The 15,981-nt window shown below is 48.3% G+C and overlaps 1 protein-coding gene across 1 annotated transcript; it reads right to left on the bottom strand.

Annotated features, from left to right (window-relative positions):
• Positions 1–329: 329 nt before the first annotated feature.
• On the bottom strand, positions 330–14,255 carry CEACAM20 (CEA cell adhesion molecule 20). The gene is made up of 12 exons (XM_072968769.1): positions 14,204–14,255; positions 11,842–11,919; positions 10,959–11,237; positions 10,219–10,512; positions 8,712–8,990; positions 7,130–7,408; positions 4,990–5,104; positions 4,714–4,799; positions 3,895–3,950; positions 3,505–3,540; positions 2,907–3,029; positions 330–383 (listed from the first exon to the last, which is right to left on the bottom strand). The coding sequence occupies exons 1-12, from the start codon at positions 14,253–14,255 to the stop codon at positions 330–332; spliced, it is 1,731 nt and encodes a 576-aa protein (XP_072824870.1).
• Between the last annotated feature and the right edge of the window lie 1,726 nt (positions 14,256–15,981).

Below are 15,981 nucleotides of genomic sequence, written 5' to 3'. Positions count from 1 at the left end.
TGTGTGTGTGTGTGTGTGTGTGTATATACACACACACACAATATATATATAGTACATTTCTAAAAACCAATATGGATACATCCATTCACTGTGGCACATTTTAAAATAAAATAGTGTAGCAGTGAGTATGGGGGAAAAAAGAAACATGAGTCAAAAGCCTAAGATTTGGTGGGAGCTAGGGTCCAGAGCCTGAAAAACACATTGAAACAGAACATCATATGGTCTACAAAGACAATGTCTGAGACATAATATGTACACAGTAAATGTCATTGAATATATGATTGAGCATGGTTTCTCTAGGATTTCTGGAGAAAGGATCTCTGCTTCTGTTAGGTGGAGGAATTCATTTGGCAGTAAATGTTGTGCTCTGGATTCACAAGCACCTATTAAACAAAGAGAAAAAGTGAGTTCCATTTCTAGGTGAGCCTTCCTGGTCAACTTGCTGAAGGGGCCCAAACACTCTGGCATTCTCCTTTCACATCCTTGAAAATTCCAAAGGTCTTCCTCCTTTCTCACTGTACTTCAGCCACACTGGCACCTCGCTGTTCCTGGAATGGCCCATGTACTTCTCCACTGCGGAGGGCAGACGGTAAGGTGACCCTTATAATCCTCACCTCCTGCTATTCTTGCCCTTATGTAATCCTCCATTTGAGGGTAAGATCTGTGACTTGCATCCAACTATTAGAATATGGCAGAGGGGACAAGACATATGTGATTCTGCTACATAAGATCAGGGCATAAGATCTGGCTTGGCTTTGAAGTAGCAAGATGAAATACATGAGCTACCTAGGGAGGGGGCTACATGGCAAAGGACTGAGTGAAGCCTCCAACTGATGGCAAGAAACAGAGGCCCTCATTATGACAGCCTGAAAGTAACTGAATGTTGCCAATAACTATGTGAGCTTGGAAGTGGAGCCTTCCCCAGTCGAGCCTCAGATGAGACCTGAGACTTGGCCAACACCTTTATTTGCAGAAGACTCATCTGAGCAGTGCCTGGACTCCTGACCCCAAAAACTGAGATAAAAAATGTGTGTTGTATTAAGCTGCTAAGTTTGTGGTACTTCATTATGCAGTAACAGATAACAAATACATTCACTTCAGGACCTTTTCATTTGATGCCTCTCAACTCAGAATGTTCTACTCCAGACCCTTTGCATTGTTTGCTCCTTCTCATCTCTTCAGGATATAATGGATGCTCAGGTGGCTGGCCTCACACTCATCCTCATATCTTCTCTCTTGTCTGCTTCTACTGAAGAGACTGGGAAGGACAACACCTCACTTTCTCAGCCTTCCTTGCAACAAGAAAAACCATGTGACTGCACTCCGACCCAAAGAGATACAAGAGGAAGTGTACTGGGTGAGATTTCCAGGAAGAGCTTTTGCTCTACTGATAAAAGGGAACATATGTGACTCCTTTCCCTTGACGCTGATGAAGAGAGGGACCTGGGAGCTATCTTTGTACCAGTTCATAGGTAATTGGAGAGCTGACAGATACCAGCACAATCCATACAATGGCCTGAGCAAGTGTGATTCTCCTCTGGAGAATGTGAATCTAGAAACTTTTAAACATTAGTAGAGGGCACTGTCATATATAATCAGAAGTTATAGAGGAGTAGTGACCAGGGAACTTACATAGGAATTCCATGCGAACTGAGGAGAATGGAATGAATTCATGATCAGAAAAAACGAGCAACCACAGAAGAGAAGGAAGCTTCCTGATAACATTCTAGTCCCCATGAGGCCCACAAGTAATTTCTAAAACTGAGTTATCTGAGATTCCCCAGTGTTCTCTCAATTAATCCCCACTTTATCTGAACTGCTTTTGAAGTGTTTGTCTCAGTTCTTAAAAATCCCTAAGACACAGACATTCGCATCTTGTGAGAGTGGTTCATCCAATGAATAATGGAGTAGAATGGAATGGGATACAATGGAGTGGGGTGGGTTAAAGAGGAACAGAAGGGAAGAGAATGGAATGAAAGGAATAGAAAACAATGAAACAGAATTGAATGGAAAGGGAAAGGATGAGGAAGAGGAAATGAAGAGAAAAGAAGGGAGGAAACAGAAAGAAAATGAAGTGAATGTAAAAGAAATGCACAGAATGAGAAGAAATGGAATGCAGTGGAATGAAATGAAAGCTAATCAAATGGGCATGAATGTGAATAGGGACATTGACTAGAAGGGGTGGAATGGTAAGAAATAGAATGAATGGAATGGATTAAATATGTGGATGGAAAGAACAGGAATGAAATGGGACAGGAAGGAAAAGAATGGAAATGAAATAAATTGATGGGATGGAAGTGGAGTAGACAGGAATGAAATAGATGGTAATGGACTATGGAAGAAATGAATAGGGTAGGATTAAAAGGAAACATTAAAAATATATAAAATGTAATAGGAAGAAGTGGGAACTATGGAAATGAATGAAAGAAGAAAGAAATGAATGAAACACAAGGAAACAGAGTGAAGTGGGACTGAATGCAAAGGGATGGCATTGAGTGGAGTGGATGGGAAGTGATGGCCAGGAATGGAACAGGAAGAAATAAGAGGAATTAAAGGAATGGAAAGGAAACAAAAGTAATTCTATGGAAAGAAATGGAGTGGGATGGAATGGAAAAAAAACTAAACTGGATGGAGAAGAAATGGTTGGGATAAAGTGAAGATGAAATTAAATGAATAGAAAGGAAATAGATAGGTGGAGTGAAAATAAATGTGATGGACTTGTGGAATGGAGTAAAATGGAGTGGACTGGAGGGAATGGAATGAAATGAACCAGAAAGTGATAGGATGGAAACAGGTGGAATGGAATCGAAAAGATTTTTGAAAGGAAATCTCTTGATAGTTTATCCTACAGACTCTTCAGCAAGGAGGAAAAGGCAGACTGGTGACAGCTCTGCATCTGTCCATACTTCATAGTTTGACTCCATGTTTTCTCTTGGTAGTGCTGGGACCAATGAATGCAACGCAAGCTTGGGTGATGGCTTCCTGGGGCCATCAGAATAGCGCTCAGGCATTGCTGAAAGTGATTCCTTCTGCAAGTGAACAAAGATGAGTTAGAGCCCTCAGGCAGAGACTGCCTTAGAATCACAGCATCTAGAAAGTCAGCTTACATTCTTCAGGGATCCAGAGAGGAAGAGGTTTAACCAGGTTCTTACGAAGTATCAGAAGCAGAAGTAGATTTAGGACCCAAGGCCCTGCCTCTGGCCCAGAACTTTTCCTTTTCACCTGGATACCTCTGCAACCACCACTTTAAAACGTCTTTTGCAACCCAGCATGTTCTAGGCCAATGCCACCTCACTTGCAATACAATTCCAAGCCCTGGAATTAGAAGCGGCTCAGTACAGGAGCCTAGAATCTGATCCTCCCTGTGAGACCTTGGGCCACTTTCTCCCCCATTCTTGACCCTCCAATGCTCAATGAAAGATCTAGACAGGACAGTTTCTCAGACTCTATGTAACATGTATTATCTTGAAGCTTCTTTAATAAAATCAAGCAGGGCCAACCTACCTCATAGAACTGCTCAGGAGGGTCTAGTGGCAGCATCTGGGGGAAAAGAAAGTAGTGAAGAGATCATGGGTCTTGGGATGAAGGCCACCCCTGGAAATTCTTGGAAAACGCTTAGGCCTCAGAAACAGTTACATTCCTTCTGATTCCCTGGGGGTCTCCAGGTAAGAGCAAGAAGACAAGGAGAAGAGATGAAAAAGCCACAGAAGGTCTTGAGATCCCCAGAGAAATCAGGGGAGGAGAGGCAGAGAGACCCAGGCTGCCACTGGGCATCCTCAAGAGAACATGCCTGAACCCTTAAGCCCAAGAGATGGGACTGAAACAGCCCTGCTGGGCTGGAGGAGGGCCAGACAGTCAGGGGAGCAGAGATGGTCCCTTTGGAGCATTACCTACCTTTTTGAGTTGGACCTGTCCTTGACTGTCCGGTACATTGGCATATATTGGCCAGCCTAGAGAAAGTGAACACCAGCCAAGGGCTGGAGTTAGGAGGGGATAGGGGGAAGGGGCTATTTGTCCAGGTCACATCTATCCCCAGGAAGGGTGGGGCAGAAACCTTCCTTCCTTTCTCCCTAGGACTCCCCATCACATCTCCAGTGATCTTGACCTAGGAGTGTCCTGGAAATCAAGATCTGAGTTAGCCCCAAGTCCTAGCCCCAGTTAGGCCAGGGTCCTCTGTAGCCTGGATTTATCACATATCCATCCTGGTCCTGGTTTTTTCTCTGTAAAATTGAACTGGATTGAGCAAGTCTCTAGAGAACTTCCATTTCATAAGGCCAATCATACCAGAATCTTAGGCCAGACATGGCAAAGATGTTACATTTTGCCTTTGATCAACTCCCCTCCATCAGTAGAGGGTGCCTGAGGCTCTCTGTTGAGACTGTGAGGCTGGTTTTGAACTTACAGGGAGGAGTGTTGTGATTGATTCTGTCTACAGTAATCAATTAACAAAGCTTTCTGAAAGTGAGGAAGAAGAGAACGGCAGCACGTTGCCCTATTTGTGTTACGGTTGTTAGAACAGGCAAACTCCTCAGAGTTCTTGATCCCAACCTCGTCCATTTTCCAGATGCGGACATGGAGGTTCTGAGAGTACAGGGTTTGCCCATGATATCATAGAGACCTAGGGGCAAAGCTGGAGCAGAGGCCTGGGCCCTAGCACCAGTCTCTTCTCCACATCTCATTGCTGCTCTGGGCATCAGCTGTGGAGTCACTTACTGCATCCGGGCTCTGCAGGCTGATCCTTTTCAGAGATAGATGTCACGGCCTCATGGATGGAGTCCTCTGCTGCTTCCCTTGAGGACCTGAAACTCCAAGACCCTTATTCTTCTATGCTTCTAGTCCTTGTCAGTATCCCATGTCCATTTTTGGGCAATGTCCCAAACCCTCTGACTTCCCCGCCTGCCATGGATACAGCTCAGCACCATGGTCAGTAACACTCCTGCCAGGGAGGTCCCCTGCAGGCCAGCACCCCCATCCCATTCCCAGCTTTACCTTGTGGCATTTCTGATGTAGAGGAAACAGCCCAGCCCTGTGAGCAGGGCAATGACAGCCAGGATCCCGATGGCAATACCAGTGATGGCCCCTGCAGACAGGGACGACTGGGGACCTGGGCAAGGAGAGAGAATCAGGGCCTGGGCCTGACACATTCTCATCCCTGTCCCCAGCCCATTCCCAAGATTGTAGCTTTATTTCCACTGTCATTTGACGAGTGCTTGTCTTCCAGTCACTGGGAGAGAGAAGTTCATGGTAGTAATAACATGATTTCTGGAGTCAAATGGCCTAAGTTCACATCTCAGCTGTGTGACCTTGGCCATGCAATATAACCTCTCTGTGTTTCAGCTGTCTCTTCTGTAAAAAGAGGTAATATGAAGCCTACTTCACATGGTTGCTGGAAAGATTAAACATATATGTATTCATATCCAATATATGTAATGTTCAATATGTTTAATGTAGGTAAAGTATTTAGAACCATGGAAAGTGATCAGTCAGCATTGGTGTGATTATGACACTGATTAGGATGACGGATCAAAAGCGGCCTTCAGAGGAAAGGGCTTTGGCAACCAGAAACCTAACTTTCCCACAAGTGAGTCACCCTAGACTTCCTGAGGCCCTGTGAACGTGGACAGTGACTTGTCTATCTGAGTCTCATTTCTTCACCTGCAAAGTGCAGTAAGTGGTACCTACTGCACAGGTATGTTGCCAAGGTGACATGAGGCCATGAGTGTTAATGCCGGGCACCCAGCAGCTGATTGATCAATAAATAGCAGCTGTTGTGATGAACACTGGCCGACTGCTTACCCATCCCACTTCTGCCCAAAACCTTTCTTGAAGGGGTGAAGTCCAGCCACAGGAATTGGGAAGGCAGCCACACGAGGGTCAGGGGTAGGAGGAAAGGGCTCTGCTTTGGACGGGCAGAAAGGGGCTTCCTGGATGCCTTAGGAGTTCTTATTCTCGGAGTATCTATTTCTTTATTTGTCAAATAAGCATAGTAATCCATAATCTTTTGAGAAGATTAAATGGGATCACATGTAAAAGAACCAGCATGGTGCCTGACACTTAGTAGGTGCTTTATAAAAGGCGATGATGATGATAGAAGCTGCCATCTACCAATCTCTAAGCTCCAGGAGCCCTTCATACGTGATCTCATTTAAATCCTACAACATCCTGTGAACATTACCTGAACTCACTACTTCCTCCTCCGAGCCTCTGTTTCTCTCCATCAAATGGTCACAACAAGACCAGAGGGTTGTTCTGAAGATTCAGTGAGATAATTTAGAAAGCTAAATGAGATCATCTACTTTGTGGACAACTAAGAACACTGCTCTTGAGATGGCCAGCCTGGTTTTAAACCCTAGTCACGGGGCTTGAGTCTCTGCATCTCAATCTCTCCCATATGATGGAGACACCAATAGGCCTGCCTCAGAGCTGGCTGGCCAAGAGTATCCAAGAAATGTCTGTTGATAGTATATGTGGAAAGGCTTGCTTTAGGGTGTAGCACAGACTCAATAAAGAATAATTTTATTTAACAAACGTAATATGCCAGGTACTGACATAATAACTTTTCAAATGTTAATCTCCAACAACCCTATAATATAAACACAATTGTTATGTTTGTTTTACAGACAAGCAATTGAGACCCAGAGAGGTTAAGCAGCATGCCCAAAGTCACACAGCACTGGAGCCAGAACGTGAACAGTGACTGGCTAACAGCAACACTGTATTGCCCCCTCAAGGACTCAAGACAGAAACACAATAGTTCGCTGCCAGTCACATCCAGGTTGTGAATAATATAATTCCTGACTTTCCTTATCAGCTCACCCCTTCTCTCATTGGTTATCTCCCTGACTCATTGTACTTCTAAACTGAAAGGTAGGCATCACAAACCCCATTTATGGGTAGGAAAACTGAGGCTCACAGCAGCCTGGAGTGTGCCAGGGCGCACAGTTAGGAAATAGAGATTCTAGCGCCTGAGTGTGAGCAGTTGGGATTCAACAGCTCCGGATTAGGAACCTGTCCATGCGGGACTGTCATTGCCACACCCCAGCCCATGGTAAGGGAAGACTAGATGGCTGAGGCCAGCATTAGGAAAAGTCACTTGGCCCCAAGGAGAAGGTGCACCAGAAGGACTCACCTATCACTCTGATCAGGACTGAGGTGGAGCGGGCCAGGTGGGTCAGAGAGTTAAAAGCCGTGCAGTTGTAGATCCCGTGGTGCTCCCAGGTCAGGGCCTCGATTATCAGCTGCTCGCCCGTACACACAGTGGTGGAGTGTGCAGAGGTCCAGTGAAACTCAGCATCCGGCTGGGAGTCAGCCCGACACTGCAGGGTCAGGCTGGAGTTGAGCTCCGCCTTGATGATGTTGACCACCTGGGACGCTGACCCCCTGGTGATATCCACTCGATCAGGGCCATCTGCATGCAGAGCCAAACATTATGCACCCATCCTCCACTGGCAAGATGTCCTATTCCACCCTGTTCCATTCCCATTTCTCTTTGGCTTCATGCCAATTAGAAGCAAATCCTGTGAATCTGATATTTAAAATGTATTTACGGCCCGACCCCATCTCATCACCCGACCCCATCTCTTCACCCCTAGCTGCCACTCTGGCTCAACTCCATCATCTCTTGATGGGTAATTGTGATCACCACCACCAGAGGGCGCCTCAAAGACCTCCAGTGATAAGAGTGTAACTGACCAAGGGCAGGGCTGCAGGACCCGAAAACGCATCCTTAACCTTCTCACACGCTGCACCCTGCCAATACCGGAGTGTGCTGGAGAAACTAAGGGAGATCCCCTCCTGGGAGGCATGGGCTCCCTGACAGACTTGATGTTCCTTAGACTCCATGGTGTTCTGCACACGCCCGCCCAACCCTCTCTCCCTTTCTCCCTCACTCCAAGTCAGACTTACATCTCAGTCTGATGGCTCTCCCTGCCTTTCAAGGCTCTCTCCCTACTTTTTCTGCACAGGAGTATTCCCTTAATAAAATCCTTGCAGGTATAATCTCATTTAATCCCATTGTGAGGTCTGCCTCTCCATGGACCCAAACAAATAAAACTCTTTCTATAAATTCCTCTCTCTCCCCTGCTTCCACTCCATAGACAAAGGCCAGAGAGACACTGAAAACCTAAGTCTAATTCTCTCTTTCCTCTGCTCAGAGCCTTCTGTGGCTCCCAGTGTCCTCACCATGGCCCACAGGACACTGTGTGGTCCACTCCCACCCTCTCGACCTCTTCTGTTCTACTCTCCCCATAATTCACCTCTCCAGTCACCTTGGTCTCCTTGGATTCCTCTGACATGCCAAGCACAGTCCCACCTCATGTGCTGTTTCCTCCCCTGGAACTCTCTTCCCTTGGCCACCTGCACGGCTCCCTCCCAGGTCCTTCAGCACAAACACCACCTCCTCCAGGAGGCCACCTCTGACCGCCCCAGCCAGGACTGCAACACCTTCCCAACCTCCCAGCCTGGACTGTCCTTCTCGCTGCCTCCAGCCCCATCTGACACTCCACGTATCTCCCCTGCTTCACTGTTTATGGTCTGTCTGCCTCACTAGAATGTAAGCTCCACGAGGGCAGGTGCGCTGTCTTGTCTGGTGCCCAGCATTCCTGGCCCAGAGCAGGAATTCAATAATTATGGAGTGAATGGATGGAAGAAAGAGCTTCAAGCGAGGGAAGGAGGAAGGGAAGGGGAGAAGGTCCAGGCTGCTGGTGACTCACAGCTAATGTTCAGCCAGAGGGGGTCACTCCGTGCCCGGCAGCCCCAGTTCCAGATCTCACACTCATAGGGCCCCGTGTCGTCTCGCCGGAGGCTGTGGATGGTCAGGGTCCTGTTGTCAGCTGACAGCACCAGGTGCTCGCTGGGCCAGAGGAGCTGACCCCCTAGGAACCACTGGGCTCCGACCTGCTTGTGGGTGGTCTGACAGGTCAGGGCCACCAGGCTGGTGTTCTCCACGGGACTCAGGTTTGAGGGCGTGATGCAAGGCTTGGTCAGTCTTTCTGGGAACACACAGAGACACAAGGAGGGGACCCAGGGACCTTCATCAGTCTTCTGCACATATGGAACCTACAGGATTTTCCAGGGGTGTGTGTGTGCGTGTGCACTTAGCATCTGAATGTACTGTGAGGGTGGTAAATCTAAGTCCTTTGTGTATGAGTGTGTCTTGTGTGACAATTACGTGAATGTGTTATGAATTTTGTGTGTATGGAGAGCGTGTGGTATTTGGGTGTGTTTTGTGTCTGCTGTATCTGTGTGTGTTGTGTGTATATGTTTTGTGACCATGAGGTATGGGTGGTGAACACAGGTACTTTGGGAGCAAGTGTGTATTGTGTGTGTATGTATTTTCTGTAGCTGAGTACGCTGGTGTCTGTGGTAGTGTGTGTGTCATGTGCATGTGTTTTACTGTGCGTGTATATCACTGTATTGGGCGTGTAGTATGCTTATGCATTGTGTGTGTGTTCTGTGTCATTGTGCACATGTTGAGGTGTTGAATACATAGCACATTTTCTGTGTTGTATGTGAGGATGTTGAGTATCCGTGTTGTGTGTGTCTATTTTGTACATATTATGTTTTGTGTGTATATGTTTTTATGGGAGGATATGTTGCATGTCTGTGGTCTTGTTTGTTGCATTCATGAGATATGTGTGTCTGTGTTTTGTGTGTATGTCCTGCGTACTGTTTATGTGCTATGCGTATGTGTGTGTGTATTGTGTGTACATGGTGTAGGTTTGTGTGTATGTGTTGTGTGTTTGTGTTAGGTACTGTGTGCTGCACGTATTGTGTGTATCTGTTGTGTGCATGTGATATGTGTCTTGTGTGAGTTTGTGTTGTATTCTGTGCTGTCATATGTTGTGTGCACATGTTTGTGAGTTGTGTGTGTGTCTGCAGTGCACATGCGTGAGTGTGCTGTTCCTGTGTGATTGTCACCTGTGTGTGTGTCTCTAGGTGAGGATGGGATGTGTGAGTGTGGTGTTACTGTTTGTATGTATAGAGATTCACCTCCTCCACTTCCAGAGAATCACATTATAGACACTCCACTGAGAGCCAGCAAATCCTTGTGGAAGACGTGCCACGCCAGGACCCAGGTCCTCCCCTGTGCTCAGAACCATGATCTGCCACCCTCCACATGGGAACTCCCCACTCCACTGGCCTCCTCAAACTGTAGGATATCAGCGTAGCTCTGATTCTCGGAGAAACAAAGGAGAGGAACAGGGGAAAGAGACTTACCCAGGACTCGGACGTTCAGAACCCCCATGCGGGACAGGTTGGTGGCACTGTTGGACACCAGGCACCTGTATGTGCCCTCGTGTTCCCTGGACATGGCATGGATGGTGAGTGTGCTCATGGTGTGGAACAAGCTCCTGATGGGCAGAGAGTCATTGGGGAGAAACCATAAATAGGTGGGGTGTGGGTGAGACTGAGTCTCCACCGAGAAGGTCGCGTTGGAGCCTTCTATCACCTCAACCACCTCCCTGTTGGCCACACCAGACTTCAGCTTGATTTTGACGGGGTCAGGACCATCTGAGGGGACAAGAACAGTGGTAGCAGGAACAACAGCTTCAGTAACAGCTCTCTTAGGGTGAACCTGGGAAGTCAACAAATACTAACTTTTCTCCCCACCCAAACTCTGGGACCATTACAGAGAAGACGCAAGAGTCTGGTGGTGATTAAATGTCTTCCCTGGGTAGATGGGAAGACACAGCTAAGCATTCCAGCAAATGCTCTTTCCTCACCCCTACCCAGGCAATATTTTGGATCAAACATCTGAAAGTTAAAGAGCTCAGTTTTAGGGATGTCAAGTTGGATGTTCCAGTAGAATCCAAGGAGAAGACGCCGCACAGGTATGCGCCTGGAGTTCAGGGGTGGACAAGCCCACGTTTGGATGGTATTGAAATCTGTGAGACTGAATGAGATCACCAAGGAAGTGGCTATCAGTGAGGGGCTGGGGAGAATGGAGAAGGACTTACAGTTCACGGCCAAGAAGGTGGGGTCACTGCTCTGGGCCTGGAGGACACCCCAAACTTCACATTGGTAAGTCCCAGCATCCTCGCGCTGGACAGTGAGGATGGTGAGGTTCTTGCGATCCGTGGACAGCCACATGCGCTCGTGGAACACCAGGGGAAGACTGTTGGAGACCCAGTGGATGGTAATGTTGACGTCCTTGGTGTCACAGTAGAAGGTCACCATTTCCCTCTGCTCTATGGCAGTTCCTTGGCTGACTGAAATGGTGGGCTTGGCCAGTGGTTCTACGGGGAGGGGGGAGGGAGACAGAGGCAGAGAAATGATAAGGGAAGACCCAGGAAGACATAGTCACAGAGGGACCCAGAGGAGCAGGGAGGGGTTGGAACTGTATGCAGACACCCTGGAGCTCAATGACTGGGCTCAAACGCTGGATCTACTTCTCATTCTAGGTGTGATCTTGAGCAACTCACTTCCCTTCTCCAAGCCCCCTTAGGTGGGACTGTACAAATAAAACAGAGGGTCTGGGACATGACAACGGGTCAAGCAACATCAGCTGCAAAGAAATCAAGCTTGTAGCAGGGTTGACAGTTAGGTTCCTCCTACCCACTTCTTAGCCAACCTTCCCCACCCACAGCCATGACAGCCACAATCCACACCTTTACCCCTGCCCCCAAGACCACTGATCAGACCAGTTATTGCCAGACCCTGGCTGAGCCAATCAAGTTTGTCCAGTTGGAACTTTGGACATAGAACCCTGATGGGTGCTTGAGGTGTGGAGACAGAGATCAGAATGACAGCCTCATTTTCTGTGCCCACATCTCTGAATCTGCCATGAGTCTGAGGTGACCAGGGGAGTCCCAAACACAGATGGAACAACATCCTTCTCACTTTGGATGGTCTTAAGCAGGCTGGCACCACGGGAGAGCTGGGCTGCGGCTGGCAGACTCCACACGGTCAAAAGTGAGGCTGCAGGAGGAGAGAGGAGGCGTTCAGGGACGGAGAGGTGTGTTGGGGGTGTCCAGTTATGGTCTTCATAAGTGGAGGGAAGTCTGAGGTCATGGATATGACACTCCACCCCTAGCATCCTGACTCCTACCCACTACTTACGTACTGGTTGTGTGGCTTGAGGCCTGTTTTTATCTTCTCTGAGCCTCAATTTCCCCAGCTGTAAAATGGGAACAATATCATCTGCCTCCTAGAATCGTGGTGGGTGGTAATGAATACTGGCAAGCTCTAACTGGATCCCCTGAGGATCACTGAGCTCTCTCCAATGATGCTCACTCTGTGGGAGATGCATGATCAGCCTCCCCATTCCACAGAGAGGTAAACTCAGCTCAGATTGGTGAAGTCACTTTCCAAGACTATACAGTGAGTGTCAGAAGTTAAAGCCGAATCTGGCCCGCCAGCTCCTAAAGACTGTGTTCTCAACACCCTACAATTCCTCTGGTCCAGGGATGGGCACAGAACCAATCCCTGATAAAGGAGAACTTCTTCCATGAACTTTGATGGGAGAAATTAACCCTTGGTACTTCCTCACACTTGCTCTCAGGCAGAGATCTCCCTTGCATGGGGCAAGAAAAGGGAACCAGGTGGAAGGAGTTTCCATTTGGCTGTTCTGTGCACAGTTTAATGGAGACTCAAAGAGATGGTGGGAGCAGGTGGGGGAGCCCCAACCCCAGACGCTGACCTTGACACCCCCTGCCGCTCCCATCAGCCCAGTTAACAGAAGCTGGCCTCCACCCCACCGATGACCTGACTTCAGCCCAAGCACTGCCCCATTCTCCGCTCAATCAGTGGTTAGGGGCTCGGACTCAGGATATTTCAGAGCAAATATGGACTCTGATGCTTACTTTCTCTGTTATCATGGGCAAGGGGCTTTCTCTTTGTGAGCCTCAGTTTCTTCAACTGCAAAATGGGGAGAATAGCAGAACTTACTTCATTAGGTTATAGTGAGGACTGAGGAGACAACAGATGTGACAGTCCACAGTAAGTGGCAGTCACTGTTATTATTGCCACTGTTACTATTACTCTTGTATTATTTCCTGAGCTTGTATTTCCCTATCTCCAATGTTGTTAGAGGTGAAGCCCACAGGCTGAGTACCTGACTCCCTGGGTTCTGGATCCCAGCTTCTCTATTTGTTTGGGCCAGTGATGTCCTCTGTCTGAGTCTCAGTTTCCTTATTTGTAAGATGGGGGTAACAGTAATGCCTGCCTAGTTACTGTCGTAGGATAAATGAAATAAGGTGAGCGGAAGCATCAGCATTGGGCTCCACTGTGTCCATCCAAGACAGGAAAGTTCTCTCTGTGCGAAGCCTCCACCCGGACCTTTCCCTCCTGCCTCCCGTCCCCCCGGGAGGAAGCTCCCACACACGTTGTGGCTGATACGTCAGCCCCCCCGGGTAGGACCACGAGCCCCTGCAGCCTGCCAGGTTCAGCCAGGCAGCTCCGGCCAGAGGGAAGAACCAGTCTCAGGACCACACAGCAAAGCCAGGCTGAGCCTCACCGCTGCACACCACACATGGCAAGATCATGTCTTCGCCTCCAAAACGCCTTTCTTTTCAAAATATTCTAGTTTCTCCCATTTGGCCTCAGATGCCCTTTAAGCATAAATTTCACCTTCATGCCCCGTCCTGGTGCGTGAGCTGGCCACTCAGGGCTGGTGCCTCCTCCCTCTGCTTGTCTCACTCCCGCCTCTCTGTTCTGCTCTAGCTCTGGGTCTCTGTCTCTCCCCACCCTGATTCCCCTTGAATCTTTTTTTTTAAATTGAAGTATAGTTGATTTACAACATTGTGTTGGTTGCTGGTGTACAGCACAGGTCTATGTACACAAGATAGGTTATTACAAGCTATTGAATACAGCTCCCTGTGCTGTACGTAGGACCTTGTAGTCTCTATTTCTGTGTGTCTTTGAACAGTTTTCTTGCTGCCTCTTCATCCTCTGTCTCCCTGTCTCCTCTCTGTCTCTCCCTCCCTCTGGTGCAGTTTCTACTGCTATTTTCACTCTCTCTGTCTCTCTCTAGGTCTCTCTGGATTGTTAGTTCTGATGCGCCCCCTCCTTTTTCTCTCCATATGTATGTTGTTTTCTCTGCTCTCTGCCTCTGTCTCCCATTGTCAGTCTCTTTTGTATTTGTGTTTATTTTTGTCTCTGTCTGTCTTTCTCTCTGTCTCTACCTGTGTCTTTTTGTGCGTGTGTGCACGCACACACAGCCCCCCGCACCGCCCACCCCATCTGAGGGGAGCAGAGCACTCACCTGAGAGCAGGATTCCTGCCCAGCAGGGCTGCTGTAGGTCAGTGGACCCCATGGGTCCTGACACCTGACTTCAGAGCACCAAGCTGACAGTGTCCCCAGCTTGCACACGCAGGCACTGTCCTCACTCTGGCTGTGAGGGCTCCCTTCTCTTCCCCTCTGGCTTGCTGCAAACTGACAGGGACTTCAACGACAGCAGACAGCAGCTCCCGGAACAGACAGGGGCGGTGGCACGGGAGGAACTTTGGCTGTACCTCCGCCCTTCATCCCAGGGCTCACTTTCCTCCCTCCTCTGCACAGAGAACAGCAGCCCTGGGAACCCTGGGATTTCCTTCAAGGTGAGAAAGGAGAAAGAAAGCCCTGCCCTTTGGCCCTGGATCCCCTTGGGAATGATGCCTCCTCTCACCCCAAGCCTCCCTCCCCACCATTCTGCCAGGATGAGGGAGCAGACAGGGAGACATGGTGCCAGGGAGGGACAATTCAAGAAGTTTAGAGTTAAAGGGACCAGGAATTGTGATCATAACAGTTAACAGCTATAACAATAAAATAAAAATGACAGGACCAGACCCAGTGCTGAGTTTGCTGTGAACAGCCTGGAAATATTAAATAAGCTGAAATGATGCTTGTGATACAGATTCCTGGTCATAGAGGCACAAAACGAGCTGGGCTGGGAAAGCCCCCAGAGGGTGCCCAACTCAAGTTAGGAGGAAGGGGCAGGGAAGGCTTCCTGGAAGAGGGGACATCTGTGCTGAAACCTGGAGAACATAAAAAAAGTTTCAGTATATGAGAGTTAATTCCTCTCCTTTTTAAAGGAAATTCAAGTGGCTCTGGAATAGAGGAGGTGGGATGTAATTCAAGAGAAGGCTGAGAAAACTAAAATGACTACTTAGGGTGTGAGGGGCAGCTTGGCATCCAAGGAAAGAGATCTCAGCTCGCCCAGCTGCCTCGAATTGCTACCCCTGTTTGGGTCTCATTCGAGTCATGGACAGTCACCAAGTTTCTGCTCCAATGAAGCAAGGGCTGAGCAAATTGGCTCTGGATCCAAACTGCAGGGAGGGGTTCAAATCCTGGCTCCTCCACTTGCTCACTGTGTGGCGTTGGGCACGTCAGTTCTCCTCTCTCATGGTCACTTTCCTCTGCTATGAGATGGAGATGGTGCCAGTTTTGCCTCTTTGGAGGCTGCTGTCCAAGTTCTTCACACCCCAGCTACGGTTTGTAGGGAGAGGTAGGTCACCCGTGTGTGTGTAGGTTCTCACCAGCCGACTGGGGATGAACAACAGTCTCCCCTCGCAAGATGGTTGTGAGGATCAAATGAGTTAACGGTGGGAGAGAGCGCTGGGAACACCGCCTGGCACAGAGACGGTGCTCGATACGTGGGAATCTCCACTAGGTGTTGTGACTGTCATGTGTTGTAACACAGTAGCCCCTGTGAGGAAGGTATATACTCACTCAGTCATTCAACGCACATTTCCTGAGCTCCTACTGCCCCTGCTCTAGGGAGACAGCTAGGGACAAAACAGACAGAAATCTCTGCTCTGGTAAGGAAAGAGACAATAAACAATAAACATAATAAATAGGTAAATGATGTGGGATATTAGAAGGGGATACGTGCTATGGAAAAATGAAAAGTACAGTAGGGTAAGCGATCATATCATTCCATCTCATAGTTAAGAACACCAGAGTTTAGTGGGGAGAGTACAGCTCAGTGGTAGAGTGTGTGCTTAGTGTGCACGAGGTCCTGGGTTCAATTCCCAGTACCTCCATTAAAAAAAATTTTAATA

This window comes from Vicugna pacos, chromosome 9 (genome assembly GCF_048564905.1).
Source record: "Vicugna pacos chromosome 9, VicPac4, whole genome shotgun sequence".
Classification (NCBI taxonomy): Eukaryota; Metazoa; Chordata; class Mammalia; order Artiodactyla; family Camelidae; genus Vicugna; species Vicugna pacos.
The sequence above is the reverse complement of the archived record's forward strand: the minus strand, read 5'-3'. Positions and strand labels throughout refer to the sequence as shown.

Excerpts from the sequence above, each read along its gene's own strand:
- CEACAM20 (XM_072968769.1), bottom strand. The coding sequence starts at position 14,255 with ATGGGGTCCACTGACCTACAGCAGCCCTGCTGGGCAGGAATCCTGCTC. Across the intron at positions 11,238-11,841 it reads CCTGCTTAAGACCATCCAAA|AACCACTGGCCAAGCCCACC; the intron begins GTGAGAAGGATG and ends CCCTCCCCGTAG. Across the intron at positions 3,951-4,713 it reads GCCTGCAGAGCCCGGATGCA|GCTGGCCAATATATGCCAAT; the intron begins GTAAGTGACTCC and ends CACTTTCTCTAG.